This window comes from Halichondria panicea, chromosome 10 (genome assembly GCF_963675165.1).
Source record: "Halichondria panicea chromosome 10, odHalPani1.1, whole genome shotgun sequence".
In the NCBI taxonomy this organism is placed as follows: Eukaryota; Metazoa; Porifera; class Demospongiae; order Suberitida; family Halichondriidae; genus Halichondria; species Halichondria panicea.
Window position 1 is genome coordinate 1,387,887 of NC_087386.1, and position 17,993 is coordinate 1,405,879.

At 40.7% G+C, this 17,993-nt stretch overlaps 5 protein-coding genes and 1 long non-coding RNA gene across 8 annotated transcripts; 5 read left to right on the forward strand and 1 right to left on the reverse strand.

Moving 5' to 3' along the window:
- On the forward strand, positions 1 to 4,440 carry LOC135343232 (nicotinamide phosphoribosyltransferase-like). Its single transcript, XM_064540226.1, has 15 exons — positions 1 to 150; positions 383 to 496; positions 656 to 752; positions 810 to 899; positions 1,126 to 1,184; positions 1,245 to 1,319; positions 1,494 to 1,654; positions 1,811 to 1,867; positions 2,092 to 2,152; positions 2,202 to 2,248; positions 2,566 to 2,776; positions 3,099 to 3,272; positions 3,786 to 3,911; positions 4,114 to 4,218; positions 4,276 to 4,440. Exons 1-14 carry the CDS (start codon positions 112 to 114, stop codon positions 4,213 to 4,215), a joined length of 1,413 nt encoding a protein of 470 aa, XP_064396296.1. The 5' UTR covers positions 1 to 111; the 3' UTR covers positions 4,216 to 4,218; positions 4,276 to 4,440.
- A 22-nt stretch (positions 4,441 to 4,462) lies between these two features.
- On the reverse strand, positions 4,463 to 5,939 carry LOC135343241 (cytochrome c-like). Its single transcript, XM_064540237.1, has 4 exons — positions 5,826 to 5,939; positions 5,341 to 5,421; positions 4,955 to 5,165; positions 4,463 to 4,684 (listed from the first exon to the last, which is right to left on the reverse strand). Exons 2-4 carry the CDS (start codon positions 5,419 to 5,421, stop codon positions 4,647 to 4,649), a joined length of 330 nt encoding a protein of 109 aa, XP_064396307.1. The 5' UTR covers positions 5,826 to 5,939; the 3' UTR covers positions 4,463 to 4,646.
- A 123-nt stretch (positions 5,940 to 6,062) lies between these two features.
- Positions 6,063 to 9,115, forward strand: LOC135343231 (uncharacterized). The gene is made up of 7 exons (XM_064540224.1): positions 6,063 to 6,249; positions 6,367 to 6,457; positions 6,526 to 6,570; positions 6,992 to 7,087; positions 7,159 to 7,299; positions 7,519 to 7,656; positions 7,713 to 9,115. The coding sequence occupies exons 2-7, from the start codon at positions 6,374 to 6,376 to the stop codon at positions 9,009 to 9,011; spliced, it is 1,803 nt and encodes a 600-aa protein (XP_064396294.1). The 5' UTR covers positions 6,063 to 6,249; positions 6,367 to 6,373; the 3' UTR covers positions 9,012 to 9,115.
- A 223-nt stretch (positions 9,116 to 9,338) lies between these two features.
- LOC135343234 (uncharacterized) lies at positions 9,339 to 10,911 on the forward strand. Its single transcript, XM_064540229.1, has 3 exons — positions 9,339 to 9,407; positions 9,472 to 9,529; positions 9,595 to 10,911. Exons 2-3 carry the CDS (start codon positions 9,524 to 9,526, stop codon positions 10,843 to 10,845), a joined length of 1,257 nt encoding a protein of 418 aa, XP_064396299.1. The 5' UTR covers positions 9,339 to 9,407; positions 9,472 to 9,523; the 3' UTR covers positions 10,846 to 10,911.
- A 1,576-nt stretch (positions 10,912 to 12,487) lies between these two features.
- Positions 12,488 to 13,572, forward strand: LOC135343242 (uncharacterized). Of its 2 annotated transcripts, XR_010397118.1 has the most exons (8): positions 12,488 to 12,647; positions 12,829 to 12,881; positions 12,931 to 12,986; positions 13,046 to 13,079; positions 13,130 to 13,180; positions 13,234 to 13,317; positions 13,366 to 13,406; positions 13,467 to 13,572. It is a non-coding gene; the product is annotated as an uncharacterized LOC135343242 (long non-coding RNA). The 2 variants fall into 2 exon arrangements; XR_010397117.1 differs by having other exon boundaries at positions 12,489 to 12,647; positions 13,234 to 13,406.
- Positions 13,573 to 15,115: 1,543 nt separating this feature from the next.
- Positions 15,116 to 17,929, forward strand: LOC135343240 (uncharacterized). 2 transcript variants are annotated; one of them, XM_064540236.1, is made up of 7 exons: positions 15,116 to 15,241; positions 15,381 to 15,474; positions 15,545 to 15,589; positions 16,506 to 16,601; positions 16,691 to 16,808; positions 17,358 to 17,492; positions 17,547 to 17,929. In XM_064540236.1, exons 3-6 carry the CDS (start codon positions 15,564 to 15,566, stop codon positions 17,472 to 17,474), a joined length of 357 nt encoding a protein of 118 aa, XP_064396306.1. In that variant the 5' UTR covers positions 15,116 to 15,241; positions 15,381 to 15,474; positions 15,545 to 15,563; the 3' UTR covers positions 17,475 to 17,492; positions 17,547 to 17,929. The 2 variants fall into 2 exon arrangements, 1 of the variants encoding a protein (XP_064396306.1); XR_010397116.1 differs by having other exon boundaries at positions 15,381 to 15,589; positions 16,677 to 16,808.
- Positions 17,930 to 17,993: the final 64 nt, after the last annotated feature.

Genomic DNA, 17,993 nt, shown 5'->3' on the forward strand with positions numbered 1-17,993 from the left:
CAGGGCTGATAATTGGGGATGGGGGCGGGGCTGCATCTTGAAAGCTAAGCTGAGGTCTGTGAGGTTTCCTTTACACTGTACTGCGAGAGCTAGCTACGAGCTGCACACATCATGGCTACCAATATACTGTTGACTACAGACTCCTATAAGGTTTGTGCATATCACAGAGCATGCGTGTGGTCTTACCAGCTAGCCTTGTAGCTATGCTGGCAAGAGATACATCTCAAAATTATCACCCCTTAAATTTTAAAGGTTCTGGTTACTATTTATTAAACCTGTACAAAAGAGCTTGAGACATTTTAATCAAGTGTTCACTATTAATATAAAGGAGCTTGAGACACTATAATTATGTACATGTGCGTGCCCTATCATGCCTTTGCAGGTGACCCACCACCTCCAGTACCCTCCTGGCACTGAGCTCGTCTACTCGTACTTTGAGAGCAGAGGAGGAAAGTTCTCAGAAACCGTCTTCTTTGGTCTGCAGTACATTCTCAAGGTATTAATGAATGTGTACTCAGTTTTCGTACCAATATTAAGTTATGACTATGAATTTATTTTGGCTATAGCTGAAATTCTTAGCTGTGTTGCAGATATTGTTTGTATTCCTGCTCTTAATGTACAACGAGCCAATTATAAGATTGTTACTTCTCCATAGAAACACCTTGTGGGGGTTGTGGTGACCCGGGAGAAGATAGAGGAGGCAGCTGCCGTGATGGACGCCCACCTGGGACCAGGACTCTTCAACAAGAAAGGTAGTGCATGACCACTCCTCTCTGTGCAGGAGCTGACCTCTCTCTCCACTACTGCAGGTTGGGAGTACATCCTGGAGAAGCATGGCGGCCGACTACCTCTGAGGATCAGGGCCGTGCCAGAAGGGACGATCGTACCAAACAAGAATGGTGAGGAGCTCTTTCTTCCCCACTATCCCCATTGATTTCCCACTAATTAGGTAATATCACAGTAGAGAGGCCGAATATAAGGAATTTTTGTGACTATAGGTTGTGTATAATTATGTACTAGTTAATGCACGGTTGCGAGTGCTCTATTGATATTATTGGCCAAGCGGAAGTTCGAGAAGCTCATGTATAGCATAGACAATTGACTACTAACCTGTACCCAATCTAGTGCTCTTCACTGTTGAAAACACTGACCCCAATTGCTTCTGGCTATCTAACTATGTTGAGGTGAGTGATTCTTGTATTACAGCTCTTACTGTACTTACCACATTTTCTCTCCATGTGCAGGGCCTGCTGGTGCAAGTGTGGTATCCACTCACTGTCTGTACTAACTCACGAGAGCAAAAGAAGATTATTGCAAAGGTAGTGCCAGAGAAGTGTGTATACCTACAGGTAGAGTGTCCTGCTCCCGTGTATAGTGTATGTTAGTCTGGCAAATGTACCGCTGATTGAAAAATTGTTCTAAGTGAATTTCAGTCTGGGAAGGAGGCTGCTAAGTTCATGTTTGCAATATTCACAGTATCTGTTGTCCCTCAGTATCTGTCAGAGACAGCGGATAGTTTGGATGGTCTGCCATTCAAGCTCCATGACTTTGGGTTCAGAGGGAGCACGTCGGTCGAGTCAGCTGCAGTGGGTGGGGCCTCTCACCTCGTTAACTTCAGGGGTTCTGACACTATCCCTGCACTCATCATGGCAAAGTGAGTCAACAATTACCCCCACAGAGTTATAATGTCCCATAATTGTGTAAGCAAATAGCTGATTCTTTTCAATGTACTTGAACTTCGATCCTTTTTCAAGCGTAATCTATATATGATGTTTGTCCATTGAAGTAACCATTATTTCAACTTATGCAGAGATTATTACGGGCAGGAGGAGGTGGCCGGAGTGTCCATACCTGCAGCAGAGCACAGGTGAGTGCCTTAGTATCCTGCAATTATTATACCATGGACTATGAATACTATTAAAGATCACATGCTCATCCCATGCTACATGTTCCGACTTGCGTTATCCTATTATATAATTACATGTATGCATTATAGAAAATAACTATGCACTATGAATACTGTTCACGTGCTTATCCCGTACTTTCAGTGATAGTGAGTCTGATGTGTTTTGTCCCATGTATTCATTGTAGTACAATAACAGCATGGACACAGTCGGGAGAGGTGGACGCATTCAGGAACATGCTCATACAGGTGACCTTACTGCACACACTGAGGAGTATAATGACTTACTTTTTTGCAGTTTAAAGATGGAGCAGTCGCTTGCGTCAGTGACAGCTACAACATTTGGTGAGTATATAATCTGTGTCTCTCTTATATGTGTTACAGTATAGCCTAAATTATTAGTGAAACTACATTTTAAGCTGTCCAAACCCAGCCCAATCTCGTTTGATCACCCTCAGAGCATAGGAGGTACGACATGCAGGAGCAATACTAATTATATTAGCTGATTCAGCATTAATAAACCTAGGCCTACATGTGAACGAAAGGTATTCAATCCAGCCTGCATGTCGTACCTCCTCTGCCTCCAGATGTGTGATTCGCATGATTGTTATCCCGTAGCCAATACATGGTTTGGTATGATTACCCCTCCCCCTTGTATCCAGGGAGGCGTGTGAGAAGCTGTGGGGTGGTGAGCTGAAGGATCTGGTGATGGGGAGGGGGCAGAGGGGGGTGGGGCCACTAGTCATACGACCAGACTCAGGAGACCCGGCAACAGTTGTTGTCAAGGTCCTAGACACTCTGGGAGGAAAGTTCGGGACCACTCTCAACAGCAAGGGCTACAAGATGCTCCCTGACTACCTTCGAGTCATTCAGGTGGGTGTGAGTACTGTGTGCATCTATTGGTTTGTGTAAGAGCTTGTAAGTTTATAATTATGTTAGCACTTTCAGTCTTAGCCACAGATGCCTATACCTTATACCAGCAATACATGTACCATCTTCCTAACAGGGTTTTTAGGGTCGTTCTATTGTCCACTTAATAATGTAATTACTAGCGTGCTGCCTAAAGCTTCTGAGTTTTCCAACGGTACAGTAACTATTACTGTAAGAATCTCACTAAGAATCAATGTGGCCCCCTTTTTAATAGTATTGCTGATTACTACTGTGAGAGTCTGCACTCCCTCTTGTTCTGATGCAGGGAGATGGTATCAGCTACGAGTCTCTGTCTGCCATCATGGAACACATGAAGGCCAACCAGTGGAGTATCGACAACCTGACCTTTGGGAGTGGAGGGGCTCTACTGCAGAGGCTACACAGAGACACTCAGAAGTGTGCCTACAAGTGCAGTTATGCCATCATCAATGGAAAGGGTGTAAGTTGAATAATTGGCAGGAAATGTGTGGATTGATTGATTCTACTTGTTAACAATTAAGCCCTTGGTGTAAACATGTAGTCATAATTATATAAGCTTGTATCCACCTACGTACATACATGATTGTATTAAAGCTATACAGATAATCGTTTAATTTTGTACGAGCCAAAATCCTCTAGTTCAGTGTGTGTCAGCGAAATCTTCAATTTTAGTTTCTTTGTTTCGTTGAGTGGCTGGGACCATGGGCTTTTTAAATTTATTATCAATATAATTATTATGGTGTGGCTAAATTGCCAAATATTTTTTTATGACACCATTTGAAAGGTCTGTTTCTAAGCTTTCAGAAAATAATTGAAATTAGGTTCACGGAATTCAACTGAAAGGGTCCCCGAACCATGCATTTATTAAAACAAGTGCATGTTAGGGACATGGTTCCAGGACAGTAACTAGAAGCACATTATCCCAACATGTGTACATACTCTCCTGTTATGTATTGTGTTTCCCTCGGTACAGGTGGACATCTTCAAGGACCCAGTGACTGACCATGGTAAGCTATCCAAGAAGGGCAAGTTGTCTCTGGAGTTGGACGAGGGGGGAAAGTTGGTGACCAGGACACAGGGAACTGGAGACCCTCACAAGGTGGGTGTATGTGCTGTATGTGCTCTTTTAATGCGCTGATCTACGTGTGATCATCATCTAGCTGTGTAATAAATTATGTCATGTCAATGTTCTCCCACAGTATTCTGTAGGAATGCTCTTTGATTATGGACTTGCTTTAGTCAATCTTTATGCATTAAAATTAGCCCCCCCCCCCAATTATAATTTCTGTTATTTATTGTAGGATGTGATGGTGACAGTGTTTGAGAATGGAGAGCTGCTTAAAGACTACAGCTTCAAGGAAGTGAGGGCAAGGGCTGAAATACCTCAGCTCAAGTCCACCTAATCGGTAAGAAATATTACACAATATTTGAACAGAACGTTATGTGGCTTTTCTTCAATGCAGGCGTTCCGCTACAGTCCCAATTACAAATGGAACTATAATTATAGTAGCTTGAAACAAGAACTAGCTATAATTATAGTATATAGATCTAGAATCGCTGATTTTTATATTAATGTTGTTCGCACCCTCGGTCTCTTTCGCTAATTATTATTATTGTGACCACCCCCCCCCCCCAGTTACCAATTAACAATCATTTTGCCACAATAAAAAATATAATTATGGCAACAATGATGATACTGTCAACAGCAAACACTGACAGTAACTGAAACAAAACAAACATGTATGCATTGTTTTCTCTATAAATAATTTTATGAAATAAATACATTATCCTACACAAGATATACAAACGCCTAGATGAAGTTCCGTTTTTGCTCTCAGGGCTTGGTTGCCTCTTTCAGATGGGCAATCAAATCTGCAGAGGGGAAGCAAAACATCATATGAAGCACACGTCTAGACACAGACTATTATCATTGGTTACAAGTGCTTCCTGGGAAAGTACACCTAATATAGGAGTTCAAATTGGAGTTCAAATTACATGTGTATCCCACAACAGTTCACAACTGGGTGATCTCAACTCTCTTAAAAGTTTACAATCACTTATAATTATACATCTTGTGGTGAGTTTTCCAAGAACCCAACAATAATCAATTCTCATCACAGTACATACGTGACATCCACTTACCAGCTCTCTCAGTGGCTTTCTTAAGTCCAGCAAAAACCATTTTCGTGCCAGGGATATATTTCTTAGGAGCCGCTAGGTACTCAAACAGTGTGTCTGGTCCCCAAGTGATGCCCTTATTCTGGTTAGCTTGTGTGTAGGAGAAACCGACAGCCTGTCCTGTCTTACGGCCAATAAGTCCATTCAGGTTGGGCCCAGTCTTGTGCTTGCCACCCTGTGTGTAGGGAAAGATAAAAGCATTCAATGAATCATGTTAACACTACTTTGAACCCTATACATAAAGCCACAAGGTCACCTTTCAGTAAGGATTCAGGAGAGTATGTATCATATGTAACTGACAAACACACAAAAACTAAAGCTTCCATTACGGATTGTGACGAATAATTTACCTTTTCTGTTGTGTGGCATTGAGCACATCTTTGCTTGAAGATTTTCGCTCCCTTGGCAGCGTCTCCTTCAGGTACACTCATCTGGGGAAATGTCGAACAAAGTTCCGTAAAAAAAGTAGCTTTATCGATAATAATTTTATGATTAATATTTTAGATACAGAGACGTATGATATAGGCAAACCCTTAGCAATATCAAATCAGAGTTGCATCATTTTAAAGTGGCCTCTAACTGGAATACACTTCTATAATTTATTATAAAGGATTACGAACATAACATGTATATGTATGTTAGCTAGCTGTCTCAGTTCAATTATTATTAAAGCATATAGGCTACTGCAGCTAGCCTAGTACAACACAACACACAATAATTAAACATGATGATAGAAACGAATAAGACTTGTAAAAAAACCAATGGAAGGATCCACTTTGGCCCGATCACATACACACAAGCTTTAGTCTAGACTTTTGCTTATCAGTAAACTCACTTTTTACTTAGTTCTTGCTCTTGACGTTGACACTGATTCAAGACACTTCGACTTTCTTTTTGCGGTTGCAAACTCCGGGGTCAGGAAAAGGTCAAATTGTTGCCAGGCAACTTCCTGTGTGTAAAATTGTGATTTTTGTTAGGACGACCCTGTACCATCTCAATAATTATCAGGAACGGGATAACAACAAAAAAGCTGAAAATGAGCTGCCATAGCAGCTCCTCCTACGTAAAATCTGTTTTATATGTACATGTACACACGTACATGTAATTAATTAGTGTACATGTACACATTTGTAGGTATGTTTGTGTATCTGTATTTGTGTTTGCAAAGCTTGAAGAGCTAGCCTGGAGTGCTCGAGTGGGTCTGGATTGTATAGTCTGGTTGCATACATCACCTATGAGTTGGAGCATAACAGATAAAGGTGAATAAATGTCCATTCAACTTCTATTAAATCTCACATGCACTACACTAGCATTTCTTGTAGCTAGGTCTACTATTCCACATGCCTTTAGATACCCTCTCTTCGATCCCTTTATAGTCAAGCAATGGCAGCCAGCACTAGCTTCCATTTTCAAGTAGTGGGAGATGATCTTACCGGTAATCAGGCTCTACTGAAACGATATGCAACAGTAAGTCAATAGCTGTTTAACCGTGCAAACGTCTGTCAATTAATGCTTATCCATGCTATTTATCATAGGAGAGGCACTTTGAAGTTGATGGAAGTCTGTGCAACATTCGGCTAGTAAGTTCAATTCGAACAACCACGAATATAGAATGTAAACAGGATTGTTAGAACGTAGTTTAATGATAGTGATGAAAGTTTTTACTTACTCACCATTCCTCTTTATTTGTACTGGAATTTGCAGCATCTTTGCAACACACGTAGAGCGTTATGCGTTCCCTATATGGAATATGTGTACACACTGTGGTCTGTTATAACTTAAAAGCTCTTAGTTCATTGTCTTTACTCTGTTTAGCTTGAATTACTCTATGTCAACTTTTCTCTTTCCCTGCTGTAAAGTCAAAAACAGCAAAGGACATTGCTTAAGTGCATGAGCTCCCATATAAGGAACGCACAAGTGCTCACACTTTTATTCATGTGTTACAAAGATTCTGCAAAATTCCAGTACGTATCTCACTAGAGAGTTTTCCCTTTGCATTAGTCACTGTTCCAAGACCCAACTGAAAGAACTGTCCTTACGTTGGGATCTCCCGAGACCATCGATGGCTACATCTTCGTGTACAGTGTGTCGGATACGGTAATTGACTAACTAATTAATGGTCTCTACATAATATGTAATTATCGTGGTTCCTTTCCATTGCTGTGTAGGAATCTTTCCATAGGCTGTATGAATGGTTCAATCAGATCGATATGTTCAATGACAAAAAATCAATATTTGAAGAGCCCAAAGTTCTGCTAGGAAATGTGTCGAGCAGTGGAGAGAGAAATGTTGAGTTCGATCTTGTCTTAGTGAGTTTTGTTTGTGTTCTGATAATGTACGTGTGTACTGTTGAGGCAGTTATAAAAACAAACCCCTCTAGTGTAAATCAGACTTTGTTTGGTTTCATTGGCATCCTGCATGTCTTTGACTTCCAATAATTATGTCAACCACCGCAAAGATTATCTAGTGCTTCATACTTAGCCTGGGGATATCCCTTTAATTATACTGCAAATACTCATTCTCTACAGGCATTTGCTGAGTTTGCAAAAATGAAGTACTTTGAAGCCAATCTTGCTGAAGACACGATAGGAGCTGAGAGGGCAATTTCAACACTTGTTAGTGGCAGGTTGCCACCGGCAGCTGTAAAGCCAGAGGGCTCAAGAAAGGTAAATTAACGCAATAGTAGTGTTATAACATTTTATTCGATCTTTGTATCCTATAGTTGTTCTCAAGGTCACGAGCCAATACAACTGTTGGAAGAAACGACAAAGCGATAACATTACCTGCTACTACTAGTCGTAAGAGGTCTGAGACGTTCAGATCGTTATCCGAAGATAGCACACACAAATTCAGTCTCAATAGCCAAGAATTTATGCTGCTAAGCAAAACAATGATGGACTTGAACATGACCGTTGCCAGGATGCCATCACTCAATCTACACACTGAGGATATGGATATGAAGCAAGATGGGACAGAAAGTAGTACCGGAAATACAGCAAACCCATTGGATAGATTTTCAAGAGTTGCTAAGGAAGCAAATGTTTATCTGAAGGCTACTCGAGAAAAGATTGAATCACTTCGAACAGCAAGCAACGAAATGTTTGGAGCACTGAAACAGACTGTAGAAGAACTTCACGATACTATTGACGTCTTGAAAGCCAACAAGCATGATCTTCGTCAGGAATTAGATGAAGCAAATGATCGAAACGAGCATATACAGAAAGAACTTGATGTGATAAGGAAGAGGTTAAAAGATTCATCTCATTGGATAATCAGCAAAGAAGAAGTTGAATTAACGAGCAAGAAATTGGGAGATGGTGGATATGGTACAGTCACAGTGGCTAATTTTCGTGGTATCCAAGTGGCAGCAAAACAGATTCACGGGATGATTCTAACCTCGTACAATCGAGGAATGTTTGACAGAGAAATGAACATTGCTTCAAAAGTGAGACATCCAAACTGTGTACAGTTCTTAGGTGCTGTGGTGGAGGAAGAGCCGATTATCTTGATGGAGTTAATGCCGACAGTTCTGCGAGAAATCCTTCCCAAAGAGCTAAACCGATTGTCACAAAATCAGATCCCACCGATATGTCGAGATATCGCTAGAGCACTAACGTACTTGCACTCCATGAAGCCTCAACCAGTAATCCACCGCGATGTTAGCAGTGCAAATGTACTCTTGGAGCCAATCGCTAACTCGCTGTTGAAAGCAAAGATCTCAGATTATGGATCCGCCAACTTTGCACCGCTGGTCAATACGAAGGCACCTGGTAATGCTGTGTATGCAGCGCCTGAGGCTTGCTCAGTAAAGTTGCAATCTACTAAAATGGACGTGTTCAGTTTTGGTGTGCTAGTTGTTGAAATTCATTTGAGGGAATTTCCCGATCTGAATAGTCGAGATCAAAGGGTGTATCAAGTGGAGCTCATGTACCCTCAGATTGCTTCGTTGATTAAGAAGTGCCTGTGTGAAAAGCCTGAGGATCGTTTACATATGTTTGAAATTCTAGAAAAGTTGAAATAAACTGCTGAATTATTGAAGTGTTATGTGTACATTATAAACCATTATATAATTGATATGTGTTTTGTATAGTTATAAACTGATGTGTACATGATCTGCGCATCTAACCTGCATTACCTATAGTACATTAACCATTACCATAATTATAGTGATCGCATATCCATTACCAGATCTATATAATAATACTTGTGTACGTGTTTCGTAGAGTTGATAACTTATGCATGTGTGATCTGCATCCAACTTGCATTACCCATTATCTGACCCATTACCATAGATCTTGACCACACACACATGACATTACCACGATATACATGTAGATCTATAAAAGGCATTAACTCCTCCCACCCCCATATTTTGTTGTAACTGAAAGGAAGTCAAGGCATTACCTCTGGCAGCTAGGTAAATATATAGTAATAAACCTGTACTTTGTGATTATTGATTATTTTTTCTACATACATTCTAGGTGCTTTACTAAAAAATTCACTAGATAGAACGACCACAACATTTCCTTACAGATGAAGGTACGTGCACTGCTCAGTTGTGGGAATGTTATCTGATTATGACAATACATTGTTTTTTTATGCAGCGTTTTTCATTCTCACTAAAGTCGCCGGAGAGTGAATCACGGAATAGGTCTGCTTCATGCAAAGTACCAGGAAAAAAAGAATTGGATGATGAACAATTGTTGGAATTAAGCCAGGCAATAATGGACTTAAATATGTCCACAAAAATGATGCGACTTTCACTCAAACATGATACAGAAGCAGATGTGACAACCAAATGTGGCGGTGCTACAATAGTAACGGAACAAATGAAATCTACTGGTACACTGGCTAAATTTACGGAGGTTTCTATCGAAGCAAACGAGTGTTTGAAGTCTGCTCAAGCAAAAATTGATTCTCTTATTCTTGCCAGTGACGAAACTTTATTAACTATGAAGAAACAAGTTGAAGAAGCTCATGAACAAATAGATTCCATTCGCAGAGAACATGATGACAATATCAATGCTCTACAGCAGAAGTTAGATGAAGCAAATTCTCAAAAGGCGAGCTCAGGGAAAGAGCTGAAAGATTCATCTCATTGGATAATCAGCAAAGAAGAAGTTGAATTAACGAGCAAGAAATTGGGAGATGGTGGATACGGTACAGTCACAGTGGCTAGTTTCCGTGGTATTCAAGTGGCAGCGAAAAAAATTCACGGAATGATCTTATCATCGCACAACCGACGAATGTTTGACAGAGAAATGAACATTGCTTCGAAAGTGAGACATCCAAACTGTGTACAGTTCCTAGGTGCTGTGGTGGAAAAAGAGCCGATTATCTTGATGGAGTTAATGCCAACAGTTCTGCGAGAAATCCTTCCCAAAGAGCTAAACCGATTGTCACAAGATCAGATCCCACCGATATGTCGAGATATCGCTAGAGCACTAACGTACTTGCACTCCATGAAACCTCAACCAGTAATCCATCGCGATGTCAGCAGTGCAAATGTACTCTTGGAGCCAATCACTAACTCGCTATGGAAAGCAAAAATCTCAGATTATGGATCTGCTAATTTTTCATCGATGCTCAATACAACAGGGCCTGGTAATGCTGTGTATGCAGCGCCTGAGGTTTTTACAACAAACTTGCAATCTTCTAAAATGGATGTCTTTAGTTTTGGTGTACTAGTTGTTGAGATATATTTGAGGGAACTTCCTGATCCGGAGTGTCGAGACGAGATGGTGCATCAAGTAGAGCTCATGTATCCGCAGATTGCTCCATTGATTAAGAAGTGCCTATGTGAAAAGCCTGAAGACCGTTTGGACATGCTTGAAATCCTAAAACAGTTCATTTGAACTGCAAACTATTAATCTGAGCTGTTATGTACATGTGTAAAATGCATATATTATATTTTTATATCATATCATACATGCTTTGTAGTCACTAGTTTACCATGTTATACGTGTTTTGTAGTCGAGTTAGCACTTGTTTATAATTGTGATTATATAAATTATACTAGTAATACCTTTTCATTTAAAATGCTGATTGTCTGTTGAGTTATAATTAATAGTCACAGTTTTAAAAGAATAGCATGACTTTTGAATAGATCCGACAGAGTACAGCAACCTACAAAAAAAAAAAATGCAGCAACTGAACTGTAAGCTAGTCAGGTTATAATTATCAGTGATTAGGTATAATTATCGCATACTTCGAGTTATGGGCTTTTAAACTATTATCGAAAACAAAAAAACACACTAAAAAACGTCATGAAGTTTACTCTTACAAACATCATCATACACCAACCTAAATTTTACTTCTGAATAATCTTCACCTGTTATTTGCATGGCTGCTGTCAATTCATTTTTGAGTATCCTCAGTACTTGCTCCACCGTTGTCTGTCCATCATAAGCTAGCCCCCCTTTTCCAGCTCTAGCTCCTAACACCATGCAGCTAGGGTTTAGAAGACTTGGTACCTTGCGAATTCCTCCATTTATGTAGACTAGCAGCTGCAACCACCTCTGATAACGCATGCACTTAAATTAAATTTCGTGGAATGGCCTCTAAAAGCATTTCGTTGAATAAATTTCGTGGGTTGACTGCTTACCGGAATCCACGCCTTTAATCTTTGCACGTTATAGCAGATAATTAAAAATGTTTGTGTATAGGATTGCTAACCCACAGCGAAAATTTAGCCCCTCGAAAATTTAGCACTATAGAGTAGTAGCAAACACGCTATACGATATACTAAGACACCAATGAAAATGTGAGAGACATGCACAACTGGCATTTTGACTCATTTGGACCCCCCCCATAGTTCTTAACCCTTTCCTTGCCATTCGTGAAATCTGGAACAGGAGCGTCTTTAGGTCGATCAATTAGTGTGGATCCCGCCTCACCACGCCTCCATGTCATTCTAGATCAGGCTAGCAATTCTAGCTGGGACTCCCAGTTCTAGCTCCTTTTGTTTAGCGTGTCAGAGACTGGGAGAAGATGATTGGCACTCCCTGGCTCCTTTGGATGTACAGCTGTCCAGATCCCTAGAACATACCCTCCATTCTGACGAGTTATCAGTGCATAGGGTGCTTACTAGATTCTTGCCAGCCAGTACAGTTCAAGCTACACACAGCACCGCTCAACTATTCTCTACCCCATTATCTAGCTAAATCTGGTCCAACTAGACAGCAGACACAGCTAGTTAATTCAGTAAAGCTAGGGGTAGCCCTACTTCTACGGTTGTTCAGTACACAGCCAAAAATCCACGGGTCCGTTTCAGGCCGTTAGTTGAAAACGGGCCGTTACGGGCCCGTGAACGGCCTGTATACAGGATGTAGCCCACCCACGTCCTGTATACAGGCCGTTTCTCACGGGCTGTAAACAGGACGTTAGCCCACGTCCTGTTTACAGCCCGTGGATACGGGCCTGTATTAGGGCGTAGCACCCACGTCCTGTATATAGGCTGTTGCAGCTGTAGCTTATGCGCATGCGCTAGCTTGAGGCAGGATGACGTCACCTGACTACAAAAAGAGAGTGAGACAGACAGACAGAGCTCTGAGAAAAAATCCTGCTGCTTGTCACAAGAGGAGCTGCTGGTCCAAAAAGACAACTTGAAGAGGACTATACAGTCCATTACTATTAGTCTACCTGTGAACAGAAAAAGGTGAAGCTGTAGCAGCATGTTATTATATTAAACAGTTATATTATTTTTATTGAACTTTCTCATAGCAGTTTGTGTTCCTCTAGTTCCACAGCTATTTCAAATCTGTAGTGAATTTGACCTCTAGTGTAGTTGGCAGCAAAGGTCTGTAAATTTCACCTCTACTGTATGTTTATAAATTCAGGTTTGCACGTTGTTATGGACTTTTGAAGCTGGAACACTGGCCAATTTTACAAGGTAAACGTTTCGTTTTGCTTCCTTTTTGAAATAATCCTCCTCATCGTAGGCTCCCATCTGAAGTTTTTTCACTTTTGATAAAGAGGTGTTGAAGAATGCTCCCAGGTTTGTTATTCTCTTTCACTAGCATTCACATATTAAACACGCGATCAAATTGACTTTAGATAATGCTGCCGAGTTGAAGTCTGGACTAATTACGTAAGTGCCACTGTTCTATTGTGTTTTGTGATACGTTATTGCTTCTATAGATACTAGATGTTGTCAGAAGAATGAACTAAAGATAAAGCAACAGTTTCCTGGTAAGAAAATTCAGCAACTATGTAATCTGTGTGAATAGCGTATTGGTGTACAGTTGCGAGATATCTTCGAGATGAAAAAGAGCCCTTGTAATGTGTACAGCACACTGTAAGCTGTTCACTGACTTCATAGTACGCCGGTAAGCAGTGGTGTATTTTTTGTATAATTCCCAGCCTCTTCTCCTCAGAGTCTATCTTTGTGCACAAAAACAAGACAAATATAAATACAGTAAGTTAGTATACTTATGTGGCGTTAACGTACGGTTCAACTGGTTGTTTTTATCTGCAGTGCCACCGTGGGGATGTGAAGACACGGACATGATAATGAGAGACATAATGTAGCTGAACAGAAATTAATATATATATATCTTGTTCTTGTCTTCTTTGTCTTTGAATTGTGACCTTTTGAAGCATGATACTAGCTTATTAAATTGTGCATGAGAACAGTATGATACAGGCTGAATACAGGCCGTTTGTACGGGCTGTTTACAGGCTGTATGTGAACGGCCTGTTTAGTAGTGTCTACCCAACGGTCCCGTATCAGGATGTTGTGAACGTCCTGTAACGGACATGTAACGGACCTGACACGCCCTGTGGATTTTTGGCTGTGTACCCACGGTAACAATTCCTCTGGGCTGGGCTAACTAGTTGAGCCACGCCTCCCAATTCTCAAGGCTAGGTACATGTCTCTGTCTAGCTGCTTCTTCAGCTTCTTGCTCAGTTTTGTGGCTTAGAGAAAGGCCAGCTACTCAGGGGGAAGAGTCCAGATGAAAGTCTGGCAGCCAGGTGACGTCCAAACGGTCAGTTATTCTTTCCACCAACTTTTTAATCTAGTCTAGTCCTGCTTGCACTGCTACTACTACTACTACTGCTACTCTTCCTACTACTACTGCTGCTACTCTTCCTAGCTAGTCAAAGGTTTCTTTTTTTTTATAACTACATATGCACAAAGAGACATCAAAGCTTACATCAAAGGACACAGATTTTTAGCCTACTTGACTGATAAGGCCGTTACCTAGACTACAGTTTGTTTGTCAGGGAGGAGCTCACATACAACTTCATCTAATTCATCATAACGATTCCTTACCCATTGTTGTAATTTCTACAACAGATTGCCAAGGAAAGGGATAAGGGTGACAATGGGTGGAGTGCACGGGTGACAAACAAGGAATAGGAGTGGGAACACCTGTGCTCAGCAGAATGAGTACCTACACCATGCATGTAGCCATTGTTCTAATGCGATAGAGTAATATCTCAATGCATGCATGAGTGCAATGGATGGACAACGGTCCAATATACTTTTCAGATGGTCAATTGTCAATAAATGATTGTCTATATACTGCATGCAGATTCAGTATTACATAACCACAGACTAGTGTCTCCTAGCCCACCATTCTTGGTTGGTATGATTGTCCCTTCAGGCACGGCCCTGATGATCCTCAGAGGTAGTCGGCCGCCATGCTTCTCCAGGATGTACTCCCAACCTGCAGTGAACATGAGTATAGAGAGAGAGGTCAGCTCCTGCACAGTGAGTGGGCATGCACTACCTTTCTTGTTGAAGAGTCCTGGTCCCAGGTGGGCGTCCATCGCGGCAACTGCCTCCTCTATCTTCTCCCGGGTCACCACATCTATATAATAAAGTAGCTAGTTGTTTAACAAAAAAATAGTGCCATATAGAAATGCATAAGCAAATCAACGACAACAATGATGGTCTAGATTTACTGTAGACCGAAGATATACGATAACTTTCCTCCTCTGCTCTCAAAGTATAATATTATAGGTGTCTAGTCTAGACAGTTCAGTGCCAGGAGGGTACTGGAGGTGGTGGGTCACCTGCAACAGATTGTGGTGGTATAGTACAATGAATACAGCTATCAATAACACCTTATAGGAATCTGTCTCCATACATGCAGCCATGCTCCTCCTACAATCTGTATCAGCTAAACTGCATGCTAAAGTATTTATAAAAAGATATTTCCACAGAGCTTGAAGGGCTATAGATCTAGCTAGCTAACCTGGATCTGTATTGCATACATAGTCTACAACACCTGACTGAATTCAAAGGTGAGTAAAAGATGTCCATGCAAGTGCACACACTAAGTAAAAACATTGACCAGGCAGTGTAGGTCTAACATTTAACTCTAATCATGTTCTAACATTTACTAGATCTACATGCCTTTAGACACCCTCCCTTCCTCTACAGTCAGGCAATGGCAGCCAGTATAAATAGCTTCCATTTTCAAGTCGTAGGAGATGACCACACTGGTAATCAGGCTCTGTTGAAATGATACGCAATAGTAAGTCCATTAATATAGCTGTTAACCATGCAAGTCGTGGAGGTGAATTCTGTCAACGTTATTATTATAGGGTAGGCACTTTGAGGTCAATGGAAATCTGTGCAACATTCGGCTGGTAAGTTCAATTCGATACAACCATGCACAAAGATTGTACATTTTCCTGTTTTTACACTACATTTCAATATAAGAAAGTTCCAGATTTGCTAGAACTGATATAGCCTATAAAAAAAAATCAATTGCAATTGTGTCTAATATCGTAATACCCCCCAAACACTAAAAGCTAGCATTAGCTGCAAGCAAAGCACTGTATAGCTGTCACTAGAATTGTTTGCTTACTGCAAAGCCTATACTAATATTGACCATAATTATAGTAGTTAGTGAACAGGCTATTTAGCTCCCTCAAGATCATGCACTGCAAGACTGGGGGCTCAGAAACATTTAGAGGTCTCATAATACCCTACAATGTAAAATTTAGCATGCATAAATAGGGAGTATAGCCATAAAATTTATATCTTCAAGTTGGTGGGAAATTCCGCAAAACCGATAGCGTAATAAGATGCCAAAGAGTTTTTCTGGTGAAGAATTAATTATCTTTTATGGTATGGTAAAGAGTTCCTCTTGTGCTTCCCTTAGTATAATTATTATGCCAGGATTTTGAGAAAAATACATCACATGGACCTACATGGACCATGACTCTTTTATGAGCTTTGTAGTCTAGAGACGTACAAATCTTTCAACTGTTGAGTGACTAACACACAGCACTCTATAGTCCTCGTGCCATTAAAGACTACATTTCACCAGCTTGCTCCAACTAGCCTATCAGTATTGAATTTCACACCAACTTGAATAAATTAATCATGCTGTAAGTACGCCCACCAGTAATGTTATGCATGAGTAACTTGCACTCTGCACCATTAATTTTACCACTTAAATTAAAATATTTTCTTCAATTATAGTCCTACATGTCTCATTGGTTTAAAATACCCTCTTCTACTCTATTCACTATACTGTTTTTCTCTTTGCTGCATTAGTCACTGTTCCAAGACCCAACTGAAAGAACTGTCCTTACGTTGGGATCTCCCGAAACCATCGATGGCTACATCTTCGTGTACAATGCTGCAGATATGGTAACTCCATTTACTAACCAATTAACGGTTTCTATGTAATTATCGTGCATGGTTCCTGTTTCCACTGCTGTGTAGGAATCTTTCCATAGGCTGAATGAATGGATCGATATGTTCAACCATGAGAAATCAATATTTGAAGAGCCCAAAGTTCTGCTAGGAAATGTGCCGAGCAGTGGAGAGAGAAATGTGGAGCTCAATCTTGTCTTGGTGAGTTTTTTTCTGATATGTGCACTGTGGGACACTTAAATTAAGAGAATTATTATTGGGTCCCTGCATGGCTTATTTAAATCACATTTAAATCACTGATATATTTACCCTGTGCGTGCATGCGCAAGCGCAGCAGGGGTAGAGTGATCAGTGTGTGTGTGTCGGTGTGTGTGTGTGTGTGTGTGTGTGTCGGTGTGTGTGGGCACAAAAATGAGCTGTTTGAGCGAACTATAGACACTTCCATGCATGGACTGCTTGCTTTAACTGCTATTGAGACAGTGCATGGTTGAAAAATAGGCTGCTTATAGTTGAAACTTGTAGGTGATCTTTGAAGGCAACGAAATCGATCTAATCGTGTTGCTTTATAGATTCACGATCATTCTGATGCAGAATGTTAAGGTCATTACAGTAAAAATTTATCGTGTCAACGCACGGGGTGAATGCTCCATTGAGCATCTTGTTTCCAATACGACTTTGTCACTCTTAGAAAAGAAGCCAGAGGAGATCCCTAACTGTAATTATATACCAAGTAATTCACTTTTTCTATAGGCATTTACTGATTTTACAAACATGAAGAACTTTGAAACTGATCTTGCTGAAGACACATTTGGAGCAGAGAGAGCGATTTCAACACTTGTTAGTGCTAGTTTGCCAACGGCTACATAGCCACAAAGTCCAACAACGGTAAATTATGTACATGTAGTGTGATAATGTTTTTATTTGATTTTTCTACCCAAGATATTAGCGACCTTACAAGCTAATACAACTGTTAAAGGAAATGACAAAGCGATAACATTACCCGCTACTGCCAGTCGTAGGAGATCGAAAACTGCCAGAGGCCCGCAAACATTGGTATCTTCCGAATACGCTGATAGCTTCAGTTTCAATAGCCAAGAGTTTTGGTTGCTAAGCAAAACAATGATGGACTTAACATGACCGTTGCCAAGATGTCATCACTCAATCTAGACTCTGAGGATATGGATGTGAAGTAAGATGGGACAGAAAGCAGCTCCGGGAATACAGCAAACCCATTGGATAGATTTTCAAGAGTTGCTAAGGAAGCAAATGGTTATCTGAAAGCTGCCCAAAAAAAGATCAAATTGGCTCAAAAAACAAGCAACGAAATGATTACATTGCTCAAACAATGTGTGGAAGAGGTTCACGGAGCAAACGACATCCTGAAAG

Excerpts from the sequence above, each read along its gene's own strand:
- LOC135343232 (XM_064540226.1), top strand. The coding sequence starts at position 112 with ATGGCTACCAATATACTGTTGACTACAGACTCCTATAAG. Across the intron at positions 151-382 it reads TGACTACAGACTCCTATAAG|GTGACCCACCACCTCCAGTA; the intron begins GTTTGTGCATAT and ends ATGCCTTTGCAG. Across the intron at positions 1,320-1,493 it reads AAAAGAAGATTATTGCAAAG|TATCTGTCAGAGACAGCGGA; the intron begins GTAGTGCCAGAG and ends GTTGTCCCTCAG.
- LOC135343241 (XM_064540237.1), bottom strand. The coding sequence starts at position 5,421 with ATGAGTGTACCTGAAGGAGACGCTGCCAAGGGAGCGAAAATCTTCAAG. Across the intron at positions 5,166-5,340 it reads AATGCCACACAACAGAAAAG|GGTGGCAAGCACAAGACTGG; the intron begins GTAAATTATTCG and ends CCCTACACACAG. Across the intron at positions 4,685-4,954 it reads GAAAGCCACTGAGAGAGCTG|ATTTGATTGCCCATCTGAAA; the intron begins GTAAGTGGATGT and ends TCCCCTCTGCAG.
- LOC135343231 (XM_064540224.1), top strand. The coding sequence starts at position 6,374 with ATGGCAGCCAGCACTAGCTTCCATTTTCAAGTAGTGGGAGATGATCTT. Across the intron at positions 7,088-7,158 it reads TGTACAGTGTGTCGGATACG|GAATCTTTCCATAGGCTGTA; the intron begins GTAATTGACTAA and ends ATTGCTGTGTAG. Across the intron at positions 7,657-7,712 it reads AGCCAGAGGGCTCAAGAAAG|TTGTTCTCAAGGTCACGAGC; the intron begins GTAAATTAACGC and ends TGTATCCTATAG.
- LOC135343240 (XM_064540236.1), top strand. The coding sequence starts at position 15,564 with ATGGAAATCTGTGCAACATTCGGCTG. Across the intron at positions 15,590-16,505 it reads ATCTGTGCAACATTCGGCTG|TCACTGTTCCAAGACCCAAC; the intron begins GTAAGTTCAATT and ends TTGCTGCATTAG. Across the intron at positions 16,602-16,690 it reads TGTACAATGCTGCAGATATG|GCTGAATGAATGGATCGATA; the intron begins GTAACTCCATTT and ends ATCTTTCCATAG.